At 38.8% G+C, this 15,909-nt stretch overlaps 1 protein-coding gene across 1 annotated transcript in view; it reads right to left on the reverse strand.

Moving 5' to 3' along the window:
• The window catches only part of mrps5 (mitochondrial ribosomal protein S5), a 31,789-nt gene that overhangs the window by 7,318 nt on the left and 8,562 nt on the right, over nt 1–15,909 (reverse strand). Inside the window, exon 6 of the mRNA XM_044373329.1 lies at nt 14,363–14,397. Within this exon, the coding sequence (XP_044229264.1) occupies nt 14,363–14,397 (35 nt within the window). The remainder of the gene's footprint in view (nt 1–14,362; nt 14,398–15,909) is intronic.

The following is a 15,909-nucleotide window of genomic DNA, read 5'->3' on the forward strand; positions in this document are numbered from 1 at the left end:
ATGATAACGAAAAGGGGGAGAACTGGGTTGGAGAAGGGATGGAGGAGAGAGAAGAGGAAAGAGCCAAAGAGAAGGGTGGATGGAAAGGGAGTTGACACGAAATACTTAAGATGATTAAGAGGACAAAGAGAAGAAACAAAGACGACAAGAGGATGAAGAATAAGGAAAGAAAACAAAGAAAAGCAGAGGAGGAGGCAGAGTGACACAGCAGAACAGAAGACAGCAAAGGGTCTGGGATACATTAGTTAAAGTCCTATTGCACTCAAACATGCATTTTGCTCATTGTTAGTATACTTGGATGTTTGATCTTCACTGTGCAGAATGATGTATGTGCAGAGTTTGACTGACTGAAGTTTTTCGGTGGTCTCCTTAAATCTGATTTTGAAGTGTGGACCTACAAGCGTGATTTGTGACATCACAACTAGTTTGGAGCCGATTGTGGCCCAGTATACAACAAGTGTGATGTGGAAAGTTGAAGCCTCCAGTGCACATACTGTACACTGAGAGTGGACTGCTCAGTGACGTAGTTCAACTTTTGAAATGAAAAATATTTGCATATTCATAGATTTTGGATTTTTCAATGAGGGAGAAGGATTAGATGTCGTTTTAAGAATTTCTTATGAGGTAATTTAACTTTCTGTGGAAAAGCCACATCAGACGCAAATTATTATTTAAAGCTACAGTAGATCAAGTCAAGTCAAATAAATTTTATTTGTATAGCTCAATATCACAAATTTGCTTCAGGGGGCTTTAAAATCTGTACAGCAATACAAAATCCTCTATCCCTAGACCCCCGATTCAGATAAGGAAAAACTTCCTCCCATAAAAACCACTCATACTGTTGTTTGCACAAGTTTCCTGCTTCCAGCTTCGGCCGTCCTCCTCACACTCAGACTGCTTCTGTGCGCTTGTGAAACATCTGTTCTCGGATTTATGCTCTGCTCTGAGTTTTTTGTTCAATAACCTCATCAAAATCCCCCGACCAAAAGAATGCCAGATGTAGTGTTGACCATTGAAACGGATCCCTGCCTTCTTGCAGGTGTGTTTGCTTTACTTCTTAGAGCGTCCCATACGGGTGGTTACTCTTTAACCAGGTTCATCCACTCCCATCCTCCAGGGCTTTATTAAATGTACTCCCTTGTTTTCTTGTATGATTTTTGGAATAAAAAGACAGTTAATATACATACTAATGTCTGTACTTTTTCTTTTACTATAATCGCTACGTATAATCGTAGCCGTATAGCACACAGGCTTCCCGTCTGTGTGCTAGAGGAGAAAACAACGTTACCTTCATGGCTTCATAAATTCAACAAAAAAATCCAAAAGCGAGAGGCAGTGAAGCTGCTGAATGTCACCATGATACATAAAACAGAGCCAGTTATACTTATGAGTTAATTAGGCTGAGTTAATTAAGATAATTATAACAGTGATTAGAAGATATTTTTTTATGTCATGGTACTTTTCTTCACATAATACGTGTTATTAATAAAAACTTTAATTTTACAGTAGATTAGAGCATTTAAGACTACTTTATTATTTTATATTTAAAGCTGCAATAACTAATTTTTTTGGCCACTTGGGGGCCACGGAAAAAAAGTTCTGAACATAACATGACACATCATCACCTTTTAAGTTTATACGTTGGCAAACAATCGCTTCTTTGCACATCCAGCAGTTACGGAGCAACATTATCATTCATTTAGAGTCGTGTTTCTGTCCACCTGGTGAATGTAAGTCCTATATTCACTCTCTTTCAGCCCTGATTTTGGTCTCTACCAGCTCCTGAGGAAAATATCTGGCTCTTTAGCTGCTAAATGCTCCACTGCGCAGGTAAGGTACAGTTTTGTTTTCAGAAACTGTAACCGAACGGTTAAGTTTTCTGTAAAACCACAACAATGAGCTAAAACTCTCTGTAGACCTGAAGGGAACTGTATATTCAGCTGGTAATTCACTGTTGATACATCACCATAAGTAGCCTCTTTCACATTATACAGTCATTTGATCTATTGTTCATATAAAATATTGACTAGTGCAGCTTTAAGTACAAAATAGCTATAAAGCAGTATTGAGTTAGGCTTTGTTCAGACTGCAGGCAAATCAGATTTGTCTCTCAAACTGGATCTTTATGACAGACTGTCCGCACTGTTATTTGCAAGTGATCAGATCAGATTTGTGTGTCTAGACATCACCGACCTATTTGCATGGGTTGCTGTGGTAACAACGTAGCTTTCCAACACAGGGGCATGAGAAATAGAGATCCATCATCTCGCCCTCACAGTGCAGAAATTCCAACAGGACTGTTGTTCTCTGTGTTGTCCTCTATACCGCTCTGCTGGTAGCAACATGGATTCTGCTCAGCCGCTTTAATGCACTTTCATCACTCTAGATTTGACATTGTCGTTGTGTGTCGCGTTGCAAAAGACACTTTGAAATCTGATTTGAGCATCCAGACCGTCCAGACTGAGACACATCTGCAGAAATCCGATTAGAACCAACCAACCAGACTTTCTAAAATCAATCTGGATGCCAAAAAAACAGATTTGAGCTGGAAGTCTGAACAAGGCCTTTTCAATACTGATTACATGACAACCTTTACTGTAAGATAACACACACACAGGGAGCAGACACAATATGACAGCCTGTACAATCTAATGTGATTCAATAAAGAAGCTCTGCATGAAATATTATCTTTGTGAAGGTCTTTTTTTTTTCCTGAAACTGAGTCAGTTCAGCGCTGTGGTTTTAAATGTTTTGGAGCTGTGTGTGTGTGTATCACTTTACTGTGGCTGTGTAGTTGTGGGTGGGACTGATGGGTTTTTGTATTCATGTTGTACTTGTGCTTGTCAAGTTAAAATATTGTGGTTATTTCTGAGGCTGTAGTTCGTGGTGGTGTTGTACTGATCTGTGCTCTATTGTGAGGTGTAGACTAGTGCATCTATCAATCTATACAAACACAGGACTATCTAGTTTATATTACCATACAACAAAGGAGGTGGGAAGAGAAGTGAAGAGCTGATAATATATTCAATACTATCCTTATCAAATATCTATTATCTTGTAGAAAAGATATAAGAAAATATGATTTTTATTACTTTGGATATATTAAAGCTTCCACTACTCATGTTGTGAGTGTGTATGTGTGAAAGAAAGAGCGTGAAAGTAATTAAGAGAAACAGACAATACTGAGAAAACCATATAGGGAATGGTGAAAGTGTGTGTGTGAGAAAGAAAATGAAAACAGTGAATGAGAGAAGAGTCAATGTGTGAGAAACTGAATTGGTAAATAGAAAGAATTGAATTTTAAAATGGCATTTTTCATTATTGTCTGACATTTGATTGACTAAACGATGAATCCAGACAATAATCGGCAGATTAATTGTTAGTTGTCACTGTACAGAAATCATTTCCAGTCAGTCCACTGTGTGATAAGAGGCTTATTCAACTCAACAGGAAGCTGACACCCTGAACTTTACTCTTTGTGGTCGTCCAATGGTCTGACCCAGACAAGAAAATCTACCATTCTTCTTTCTGACACAATATCTTTAAGCAAAAACGGTTAAATCAATTGGAAAATGTTCAAACTCCAAAAGTGCAAACAAGTCCTCTGATCTACAACACAGCAAAAATAAATGTGCTATTTGTCACATATTGTGAACAAAAAGGACACCCCATCCTGTGAACTGGATCCAGGTGTGCTATGTGTCTGTTTGTGTCTATTGCCCCATATACCAGCCTCCAGCTGTTCGGCAATCACTAGCAGCCTTTTGGGGACTTATCTGGGCCAAAAACCTCAGTTCACCTCGATGCTTTCATCCTCGCCAGAGAGAACAAGTGACAGAGCAGCATTGAATTTCAGCTGAGGGAACTTCAAAGTCAAGATCTGCCTTCAGCTTTGCTAGTTATGTAACACACACACACACACACACACGCACGCACGCACACACACGCACGCACACACGCACATTTCAGTAAAGGGTTTACAATCTGACTGCAGGGCCACAGCAGAAGGATTGGGGTCAGGGTAGCAGCACAACACCAAAACACAACCCTGCAGGACACACGCACACACACACAGTTCATAATTTCGCTGCTAACATCTGAAAATAAATTTTATCTGGCTATTATCACAAACATGGTCACATAGAACACACACAAACACAAACACACACACACACACACACACACAGACACACACACACATGGTGACATGTCTCTGCTACACCTCCACATACTTTACACACTCCCCTACCTTACTGTACCATAAACACACACTGCTGTTGATTGAAACATGCACAGTAACTACTAGGTATTCTTATAGCTTAAATGCAAAATATACTGTCCACACTGCATGCCAGTCTGCTTGCATACTGTGGCTGCAGGCCTGTAAAGCAAGAGGACAGCAAGATATCCTTTCTTGCTGTCAAGTGTTAGCGTGTGTGTGTGTCGTTGAGGATATGGAAACTCTACGCCTCTGCAAAAGATTCTGACCAGATGGGATCTGAAACGCTGTTTTCATGAATCAAATTATAAGTTATTATTTCTCAAGTTTCAGTGTGACTTCAGCGTGAGCCTGTTTCTAACAGAAGTGTGTGTCGGTGTCTGCAGCGATGTTGAGCTTTTGGATTTGTAATTTTAGCGTGAGATGCAGCAGTTCTGGCTCAGCATTAGCAGCAGAACAGATGGGCTGAGTTTTTCTCCACCGGATGAGCGACAGCATGGCGGTGGGAGGATGCTTCTAGCTCGCTCTCACTTCTGTTTCATTTCTTATTTTCTCAATCTGTTGCTGCACGTCTCCCTATCTGTATCTGTCTATACTCTGCAGTGCAGGGGAGGAGGTTTCACCGCATGAAACCAGAAGGTACTGTGAGGGCACAAACCTCCGCCAACGCTGAACATTTTCTCTGACTTGCTGTTGCACAACTATACATCTCTCCTTTCGCTTGGGTTTTAAGTTGATGTCTTGACTCTGCAAACACGCTCAATAGTGTAATAAGTTTATTTATTCCTGCGCAACTGAAAAGATTTCTTCCATATGGTGTTGGTAGAGGACGGGACAAATTTCTGCTGTAGACATTTACATTTACAGAGCTTCGTTAGCTTGTACTACATATCACAACCTCTTGACTTTGTACTATACTGTACATTTCTCAAAGACCTTCAGTAGAAAGCTAACAGGTTGTGATATGTAGCACAACAAGCTAGCGAAGCACTGTAAACCATGGATGTATAAAGAGAACTGGATACAGTGTCGGAGGCGGGGCCCCGTTCATTCCTATGAAAGTTGCTCAGTGGCGCATGAAGCCAAAAAAACCCCCCCAAAAAACGACTTTGAATCGAATGCCCGCATTGTGCGGCCCATAGAGCTTGCGGACTAGTGACTTTCACTGGCCAAGTCGCCCACTTCCGGTTTAGCCCTCCAGCTAACTTGAATGGAGATAAAACAATTCAATCATGCGGCTCTTCTAGGCTTTTGAAATGTGATCGGACTGAATGGATTTAATTCTGATAGTAAGACAAGTCATTTTGTGGGGTGTGACAGAAAAATGTATCCCCTGATTTACAGACGTTTCTTTCACAATGTAAGTCTATGGGAAAAAGTCTTTGTGGGCCAGTGTGCATCACGTGACGTTGTAATTACACGGTTTGGCCGCTATGTCAAATTTGCTTCAAAGCCTGCCGCTCTTCCTGTATCCAGTTCTCTTTATACATCCATGCTGTAAACAGAACCGCATTCACGCACACGCTCAGTCACGTCTGCCTTACATGGAACTACTCTTTGGAGAATTAAAACGTGATTGCTATTATTTCTCTTTGTAGCCATTTCTAAACAAACTAATGTGTCCATATACTATAGTGGTGAAGGAACATGTCATCCAGTGCAACGGTGAGGCTCATTGATGTTTTTAATAGTTTTTGGACAACAACGGAGGTCTACAGCACAGAGGAATAAGATATATCAGGCTTTGGATACACACACAATACTTGTAAGTAGGATCGGTTCATTGTTGGTTTGGCTTTGCTCATGAGATTTGTTGACAATAAGAAAAATAGAATAGAAAAAATAGAAAATCGCTATACATATCCTTTAACTTCTAGATATCTGCAGTGGTGTTTGAACTTCTACACAAATACTGGCAGGACTTGGTAAGAAGTCTCTGTGTCAGTTTGTGTTGTAGTTGTGACTCAAAATTGATCCTCCAGTTAAAATTTCAATTCGGGTCCCGAACCAAAATGTGAATTAGTTCAGTTTTTTTGGAGATCCTGCTGAGTAAAGGATTCTAAAACTACATACTAAACAGCGATGGGAGCAAAATAGTCAAATTCATTTGAATTAATATGAGTTCATTGTAAAATAGTCATGATATAAATTGTTTTAAAATAACCTTACAGAGCTCTCTGACACACTGTCAGCACATGTTGATTAAGAGGAAGAGCAAACGAACGGCAGTACATTAATGTGCTGGTTCAAACGTAGATAGCAGTTTGTCTGAACTAACTTGTACTTCTGACAGATTGCTGTCTAAAAAAAAAAGTTGATAATAACCACTGAGCAGAAAAACAATCGTCATGCTGGCACAGTAATCATGCATCAATCAGGCAAATGACTCAGACGTGTATGTGAGTGAAAAAAAGAAAAGACAAATTAAACTGATTCATTTAGGGCTATTTGTGAATTCATGTTCATACACTATGTGGGAAAAGTTAAAAGTATAAATAAGAATCTTACAACAGAACCTACACAATAAACACATGAAATACATCACATTTAATTGAAACTGGCGTGTTTGTTGGCAATTTAAAATCACTTTAAGTGAAAATAAAGGCTTAGTAAAAAGTTAGCTCATCTTGTAATTTCAATAACTCAATATTGCCTTCATTTAAAAATGTACTGTACACCTGTGAGCAATTTAGTATGAATATCATAAGCTAAAACATGTGTTAATAAAACTATTCATTTTTGTTCTTCTTAAATGAGCACAAATGTTACTTGCCATCACTTCAAGTGGTGGATAAAATGAACTTTAATGGAAATGACGCTCCTAAATCACCAGTTTTGGAAAGTGCCCTTCAAGAAAAACTATCTGGATGAGCTTTAATGAACAGTGTGTGTTCCTGGGTCAACTTTAATGAATGATGTGTTCCCAAATAAATTTTGACAACTATCTTGTTCTTGATGAAAATTGAGATTAACTCCCAAGATCACAGTGATGCAGGAGATCAAGCAGCAAGCTTTTGTCCCCAAACACATGAATAACTGAAGACATATGCTATTTTTATTATCTTAATTACAAAGTCTATCATTATTTTGTTTAGAAAACTACAAGATTGGCTGTAAAAGCACCATTAACCTGCAGCAGAATTCAATGTCTTGACAGATTATATATATATATATATATATATATATATATATATATATATATATATTTATGACTTGACTCTTTATAATCTTTATAATTAATAATCATGCTGCATTAATTCCCCTTATGTGAGATTCACTTTAGATATTAAGTTGCGTACGTGCCTCAGTGAGCTCCACTTGGCTGTTAAAAAAAACATCTAATCCAATTGAAAGTTACTGCAAAGGTGCTCTCATTCTGCTCAATGTCTTATTACTTACAGCAAAACTTTCAAGGTTAAGAGTGAATGCCAGTAGATTGGCTGTGAAGTGCTACTTCATGAATGCAGGTGTCAAAAAACAGGTGGATCCAAGGACGTATCATTAGACCGGAGAAAGAGAGAGAAGATTTGTACTTTTGCTTTGTGATCAATAAGTCATAACCAAAAGGTACCACTGCTTTGCAAAAATTAAAAAGCCTCTAATAAGTGGGCTACGTGTTTCAACTCACAGTCTTTTTCAGGGCTTGTAAAAACTAGTGAGAGCTCACAGATATACCAAGGCTGGTGTTAGCAGCTACCAGGCAATCAGAGTAGCAATGGATAATTGACACAGGTGCAGTCAAGAAAGTGTCCACCACCAGAGAAGTTGTTAGGCCCGGCGGGGGTGCTGAGCAAAACTCGGAGGACCGGCTGAGATTGTCACTAAAATGAGAATAGATGGTCTTTAAAGGAGTCCACCTTAAGTGAGCCTGGGCTGAAGTTGTCACTAGCTTCAGGATGAACCCCCTTCAAGCAAGACATTCAGGCTTGGACTCACAATGGCCCTTAACTTGAAGAATGATGTTTCTCTTTGTAGCACTTTCTGTAGTTTACCTCCTCCCCTCCTTACACATGTCTACGGCCTCTATATCTACTGCTTTGAGTGAGTCCGGGTTACATCCATGCTGCTGTTCATAATGCTTGGCCATGGGGTAGTTTTTTATTTCCTGTGCTCAGCGATTCTCTCTTTCAGTTTTCTTTTTGTTCTTTCCACATAAAAAAAACAGCCACATGGGCAGTGTAGGTGGTATACTAAATGAGTGGTGTTGCAGTTAATGAGTCCTTTTATAGCACAGGTTTTATTTCAGTGCATGTCCTTGAAGTTGTTCGTTTGTTTACATGGTGTCACAGTGATTACATCCACCACACTTGGAAAAAGCCTTGTGGTCCTTGATTGAGCAAAGTGCCCTTTATGTCTCCCGGATCAATTTGTCTCTTACAGTAGGTGCTCTTCTAAAACTGACAGCTGGTGCAGATAGGAACACATCTTTAAGAAGTGTATCACTTTCTATGATTTTCCAGTTATTTTTAATGATTTGCTTTATTTCATTTGCCCTAGTGTCTACTGTGTCACAAAGTATGACTTATTTTCCTGATTCCTTTTGTTTCTGTTGCAGGAAATCCCGTCTTCTCAATTTCTTAGCTTTAGTATACACCTCGTTAATAGTATTTGTTTTGTAGCCTCTATTTAGAAACCGTATTTCCTTTGCTTTAGCTTCACAATCTGGCTCTTCATCACAGATCCTCTTAAGACGTTGAAATTGTCTGTATGAGATGTTCTTTTTAAGTGTTGGGGATGAAAGCTATCTGCCATACGTAATGTGTTTAATAATATAGAGGTGTCCATCATTGTGTTTCGTTATGGTAAGGTCCAAAAAATCAATCTGTTTGAAGTCATACCATAAACTCAGTTTCAGATTGTCATTTGTAGTATTGAAATATCCATGAAAGAGGTCTTGTGGGCCTTCTTTGTGGTCTATGTTGGTATATAAGGAAGCAGGATGTAACCTCTATTAGCAAGTTTATAAAAAAAATTAAGATTATTGCAAAAGTATCTCTCTTCTTATTGCAGATAACCAACTTCAGTGAAGTACTGGAACCTATATTTAGGAATCATCTAAATTTAAAAAAAAATTTAATATGGGTATTTTTCTATGTAATTATTTTTCTACATGCCTGTCTGTGAATATCTGATGCTACTGATTATTTATGATGGATTTGCTAACTATCTCAGAGAGTATGAAGTTAGCAGTTAGCTGTGAACGGTGTAGAGTGTGTACACTTTAGGCTATTTATTGGTGAATACATGCTACTCCTCAAGATCCAAGCCAAGATCCCGTGTCTTGTTTGCCACCCAGTTGAAGTGAAGGTGGTTAGCATTGAAGCTAGTGACAACTTCAGCCCAGACTCACTTAAGGTGGACTCCTTTAAGGACCAACTATTCTCATTTTAGTGACAATCTCAGCCGGTCCTCCGAGTTTTGCTCAGCACCCCCGCCGGGCCTAACAACTTCTCTGGTGGTGGACACTTTCTTGACTGCACCTGTGTCAATTATCCATTGCTACTCTGATTGCCTGGTAGCTGCTAACACCAGCCTTGGTATATCTGTGAACTGCTACTTGTTTTTACAAGCCCTGAAAAAGACCGTGAGTTGAAACACGTAGCCACTAAGCCCACTTATTAGAGGCTTTTTAATTTTTGCAAAGCAGTGGACCTTGGTATTTTTGGTTATGACTTATTAATCACAAAGTACAAGTCTCACCTCTCTCTCTCTTTTTTTTTTTGGTCTCAAAACTTTCAAGGTTGTTGACTTCACAAAGGGAAGGGGGAAAAAAAGAAGACAAAAGGCTATGTTGTGACACTGACAACGCTCCATCTCTGTTAATGAAATCACTGAATCCTGTCCAAGTGGCTGCTGTACCTGGAGAGTGGCCATGAACATCACTTCTCCCTCTGTCACTTTAACTCTCCTCCATTTCTTTTCTTTACTGTAGCCTTTATTCTCTGTCATCCCTCCTGCTCTCTTTCATCTCTCTGGAGGTCCAACTGATAGCAGCTCTTACTGAGACTGTAAGGGATTCAACTTGAGGGAAATTTTTGAGGCTGTAGTTTGTAATGTTGTTATGTCGGATTAAATGAAATATTAGTGTGCAAGTTTTTTCCGCTACGCATCCTCACACACATCTACCTAAAACCTGCATTCATTTGTGGGTAGAACAACACTGACATAACAGTACCAGTTCAAAGTTTGGGAATGGGAAGGTGTGTCCAAACTTTTGACTGGTACTGTACTTACATCATTGCTGTGTAACAAACATTTGCACGGGGCAACATTAGCATTCATTCGGGGTTGTGTTTCTGGCCACCTGACGAATGTAAGTTCAATATTCACTCTCTTTCAGCTCTGTTTTGGTTTTCACCAACTCCTGAGAAAAAAAAAAAATCTGTCTCTTGTCACTTTAAACTGAAAACAACTGCCTGGAAACAATGTTGATGACAGCGGTAAAGTTGTGGCCATAAAAATAAAACAATGAGCTGAAAGAGGCCAAAACTCTCTGTAAATTTTGCTGCCGCCAGCCTATATAGGTTATAGTCTTTTTTATGGGTGATGTATGAACTTGCTGTTTGACAGCACAATTTTAATTTGGAGATTAAACAAGTTATTCACTCAAAAATCACATGAATACCAACTAAATACCCACCACCATCACTATAATTAAATTAGCAAGTGTTTCAGTTACTTGATATAGGGCTGGGTATCAAACCTCTGTAGTATTTTGGCACCAACCAAAATGTGGCCAAAGCACTGAGCATTAATAAATGTCAAGTACCGAATGTCGGGTCAGCTTCGGAGTCAGACAGTTCCTGATTTAAATAATATTTGTTTTGGCAAAGTTCTTGTGTTGCTTCCTGTGTTCAGATATTTAACACTGAGAAATTTGATTTTGTTAAATGAAAAAAAAAGGTTTTGTAGAAAAGCATGTTCTCAAATTCCTCAAAGTAAGGCATTAAAAAAACCCAAAAACTATTGTTTCAGTATCTTATATCAAGCCCAGAGTGTAGATTAGGTTAAATACATAGGAAATCAGTATATACTATACTAGAGTACATATGTTATATATAATTTATGGGGTACACACTGGATATCAGTCAATATTTGATTAAGTATTTAACTGATTTAATAATCAATTCTGGACTAGATATGATGATTAATTTTCTCTACCGTGAATGACTTACTGTAATTGTAAAATGAAATATAAAACCTTGCATTAGTCTAGCCCTGTTTGCCCTTCTCCTCTCTTTTTACTTTCTTTTCACTTTCCTCCATCTCTCTCTCTCTCTCTTCATGACTTTCTAAGACACACTCACAACCTTTCCTCCTCCTCCTCCTCCTCCTCTCTCACTTCCTCTTCCACTCTTCCTCTAGCTCTCTCTGTCACCCTCCCTCCTCCTTTTCCCTCTACTCCTGTTGGATGTATTCGCTAATGGCATGCCGGCGTCATCGTCCTTGGGAGACAAGCCTTTTATTCCAGTAAGCCTTTTCCATTTCATTAGGCCAGAATTTATAGTGGCACACGCACACACACACACACACGCCCAGACACACACTCGCGCACACACATACACACAGGGTATATTTATAGAGGGAGATGGCACCATAAAAGCGTCCATCAGTTTCCAGGGGGGAGCCTAATGTCTGTGACACCACTCTTATTTATGCAGGCAGGAGGGCTGGGGAAGACTATTAATGTAACACACACACACACACACACACACACACACACACACACACACACACTGACTGTAATAATATCTTTGCATGGAATAAATAGATGCAAATAAACAATGCAAAAGACTTATAGAACCAAATACAAAAAGTATCATTCACAAAAAAGAAGAAAACGAAACAAAGACATGCAAAAACAGACAAACACACACACACACACACACACACACACACACACACACACACACACACACACACACACACACACACACACACACACACACACACACACACACACACACACACACACTCACTTGTTGTCCTAGGTCACTTTTGTGGACATTACATAGATTTAAATTAATTTCCTGGAGACTTATCCTACTCCTAACCACTACTTGCCTAACTCTAACATTAACCATTGACCAATTGGACAAGCCATCCCCAGTTAACTGGTCTTTAGTCTGAAATTTGTCCCTGAAAGTAGCTTATGACAGACACACACACACACACACAAGACACAAACATATGTGCATATATGGTGCATATAAACAGGTTAAATGAAAATCAGACATCTAATGTACAGGAATAAATAGCGAGTTGTTGCTTTTATGTACTGATTTATTTGCATGTTGGGTCTACCTGCATGGAACTACTGTAGTGTGTGTGTGTGTGTGTGTGTGTGTGTATGAGCGTGTGTGTGTGAGACCTTGTAGTATTACCCCCATTAGTTTAGTAGGGTACATTAGTGCTAATTGAATTAAGGTAAGATGACATGACAGAGAGAGAATCTAAATGAACAGTTTGTCCATAGCCAAGCCTACTGGTATCTCAGCTCTCACACACACACACCGAGCTGCATTTATTCATTAATTCTTTCAAAACATGAAGACCTGCTTGGCACAGTAGAGTAAGAAGTCTTAGTTAAGCTGGATTTATACTTCTGCATTAAGGCGTAAAACTGTACCTACGGCAGTTATGTAAGTAGACTCAAGAACTGTGATTGGCTGTTCGTGTTTTCTCCTACGAGTTCCTGATGGCGGTTAGAGATTGATCAGAGTAAAGACGACATTACTTTTAGAAAAAAAGATTAAATTATCACATCTAGCAAAACCATTTCCACCGCAGACCTTCTGCTCACCACCGACAAAAAAGGGACGACTGCATGTAATAGTCCATATTCAGTTATGAAACATCGTTGACCCTCTCACCATCGCTCGTATCACAAAGAGCATGAAAGAATGTGAATACAGATACTGTGGGGAATATAACTAAGGCTCATTAAGGTCTAATCATTTATGATAAACCTGTTTATACATCCTGTTGCACTGATTATAACAAGGTAAAATACAACACTGAGTATAATCATAACCTTTACCCCCTTACATCAAGTATTAATCCAAGTTTAGATTTATACTTGCACAGGCAAAACTGAACTGAAGGCATACAATACAGTTTGTTGTGTTCTATATTTTATTAAAATCTAATGACGTGAGTTCTCTGCCTTCAATATCTTTCTTAGAAAGAAGAATCCGTGACTACCAAGTGCACAAGCAATCAATTTTTCATATTATATTGCTCATTATATGATGATTTAAGGGCTACATCACAAAATGTCCTTAATTTCTGATGAGTTTTTCTGCATTAATGATTATAAGAAACTGGAGCTGTGTTTCATGAAGGAAACCTTTTGTGACTGATTTATTTGTATAGTATGGTACAGAGGACAAAGTTTTGTGTTTGCAATATTATGTAAGTAATTTTGTTTGTCTGTGTTTCACCACTGCAACTGTATTTTGGTGTCTTGTAATTCCATGTGGGCTGACCACTTTATGTACATGACAAATAAATAACTGTACAACTTATTACAAAACGCTGACTTATGAGTAAATAGCAAATAGAGTCTTTAGTTTCAACAAGTTTAAACAAAGTCAGAATGTGTTGTACTGCCTTGGAAAGCAAGAGTGGTTGAAAATATTTCTGTCAAAATGAAGTGAAAGGATTTTATTAAAAGTTCACTTAATCTTCACGCAGTTCACTGATGTTACAATTATGATTTTAAGATGTTCACGCTCGGCGTAACTGTCTTCATTCGAGATTGCAGATACTGTTCGAAGCTATTTTCACTGCAGCCGTTTAGTTTTGTGTGTTGACATGATGATTTTGAATAATTATTAAAAACATCAACATTTGAAGACGTCATTTTGGGTTTTGGGAAACAGCGACTGACATTTTTCACCATTTTCTGACATTTTCTTGACGAAACAGCTAATCGATTAATCGAGAAAATACCGGACAGATGAATCGATAATGACAATGACATTAGTTGCAGCCCTACATACACAAGCGATGATAAAATAAAACCTGAGACGCAGCAGTCTACAAGGTCCGAATAATAATACACACTAGCTGCTGGAGGTGCTGATAAACTTACAGTATGTGTTTGTGGTTTATTTATTCCGTGACAAGAGAGACGCTCACCTCAATGACACGTGAATCAAAGTCTTCATAGGTTTCTGTGGAGAGAGAAGAGGGAAAGACAAGTTTAGATTAAAAAAAAAAATAAGATGCTTTTACACACAACCACATTTGAGCACAGGCACACACACACACACTGTCACTATAAACAGATTAAACCAGGCTCCTGCTAGCGTAACAAATACCCAGAAGCCCTTGCAGGAGCGTAACGAGTCGACACTTTTCATTGTCAGTGACCTCTGAAGGATGTTGCTCTTCCAACAGCAGCCTGTTCGCTTCTAACCAATTAACAACAAAGGAAAGCTGACTCAAAGGCTCCGAGGAGAAAATACACACACACACACACACACACACACACACACACACACACACACACTTCTCAGCTGGGACATTAGCCCACCATCTGTAAGAAACTAAACCTGATCAGAGACAAGCAACCTAGTTACAGCTCTGTGCACATCACGTTCACCGGGCCCCGTGAGTATTTGTGCCAGAGTGACAGCGACAGATAGAGTGTGTGTGTGTGAAACAAAAGTGTTTGTACATGTGGGAGCGAGAGTGCGAGTGTGTTTCACGGTGTGAGAGAGCTTGTTAGCACAGGGACGAGAGAGAGAGAGAGGAAATATCAAGAGGAAATGAGAAAGCTGAGGGGGATTTGAGGAAGTGTTAATTTCGTTAACGAAAACTATGACTAAATATGTAAGTCAACGACCTTTTCTTTCCCCCCGTGACTAAAACGACACGATGACGAGACGGCACCGACGTCATTAAACACGAACTGTGACTATATCAACGTGCAATATTGCTGACGAAAAAAGACTAAAATGTAGTTCAAAAAATAAAAACTTTACCAAAAACTCTATTTATTTTAGTTGACAAAAAAAGAGACAAAATATTTTAGGCTTTTTTTTTTTCTAAATTACAAACCAAATATCTTGTTAATTGGATGCACCAGCACAATGAACAGTGAGAAGTACGTTAACTATTCTACAGAAAGCAAGTTAATAATGACAACAACAGGGTTCTGGAGAAAGAAGTGAGCTGATATTTGGGTCCGTTTTCATTACAATGAGGCTAAGAAAAAAAACGAATGCATTGCTTAATCAGAAGAGAAGCAATGTGGCCATAAAATAGCTGGTAAGAATACCACAAACCTGAAGAGACACATGAAAACTGAGGTAGGTGGTAACATTAGGTTATTTTTTTAAGCTATATTAAGCCAACTAGTAAGGCGATGGTATTACATTATGTAGGATGTGTTTTATAGCCAAACCAAACTTGTTAAGCTAGGCTAGCAAACTGTTGTGAAGGAGCTGAAAATGAGGTCCAGTCTCTGGTATACACATAACATTAGATGGGCTAGTATCTCTCAACAACGGGACATTGCTAACATTAGATTTCTTTCATATATATTTTTCTACTGAGAAAAAGTAGAAGCCCAGCTAGCTTAGCTGGCTCACCTTTTCATTGTATGTTTTTGTAGGAAGATAGTTTGTGTATCATTCTCAAAGCCCTAAAAACAGTTTTTGCAGCATGTAGTCTGCAGATTT

This window comes from Thunnus albacares, chromosome 14, assembly GCF_914725855.1.
Source record: "Thunnus albacares chromosome 14, fThuAlb1.1, whole genome shotgun sequence".
Classification (NCBI taxonomy): domain Eukaryota; kingdom Metazoa; phylum Chordata; class Actinopteri; order Scombriformes; family Scombridae; genus Thunnus; species Thunnus albacares.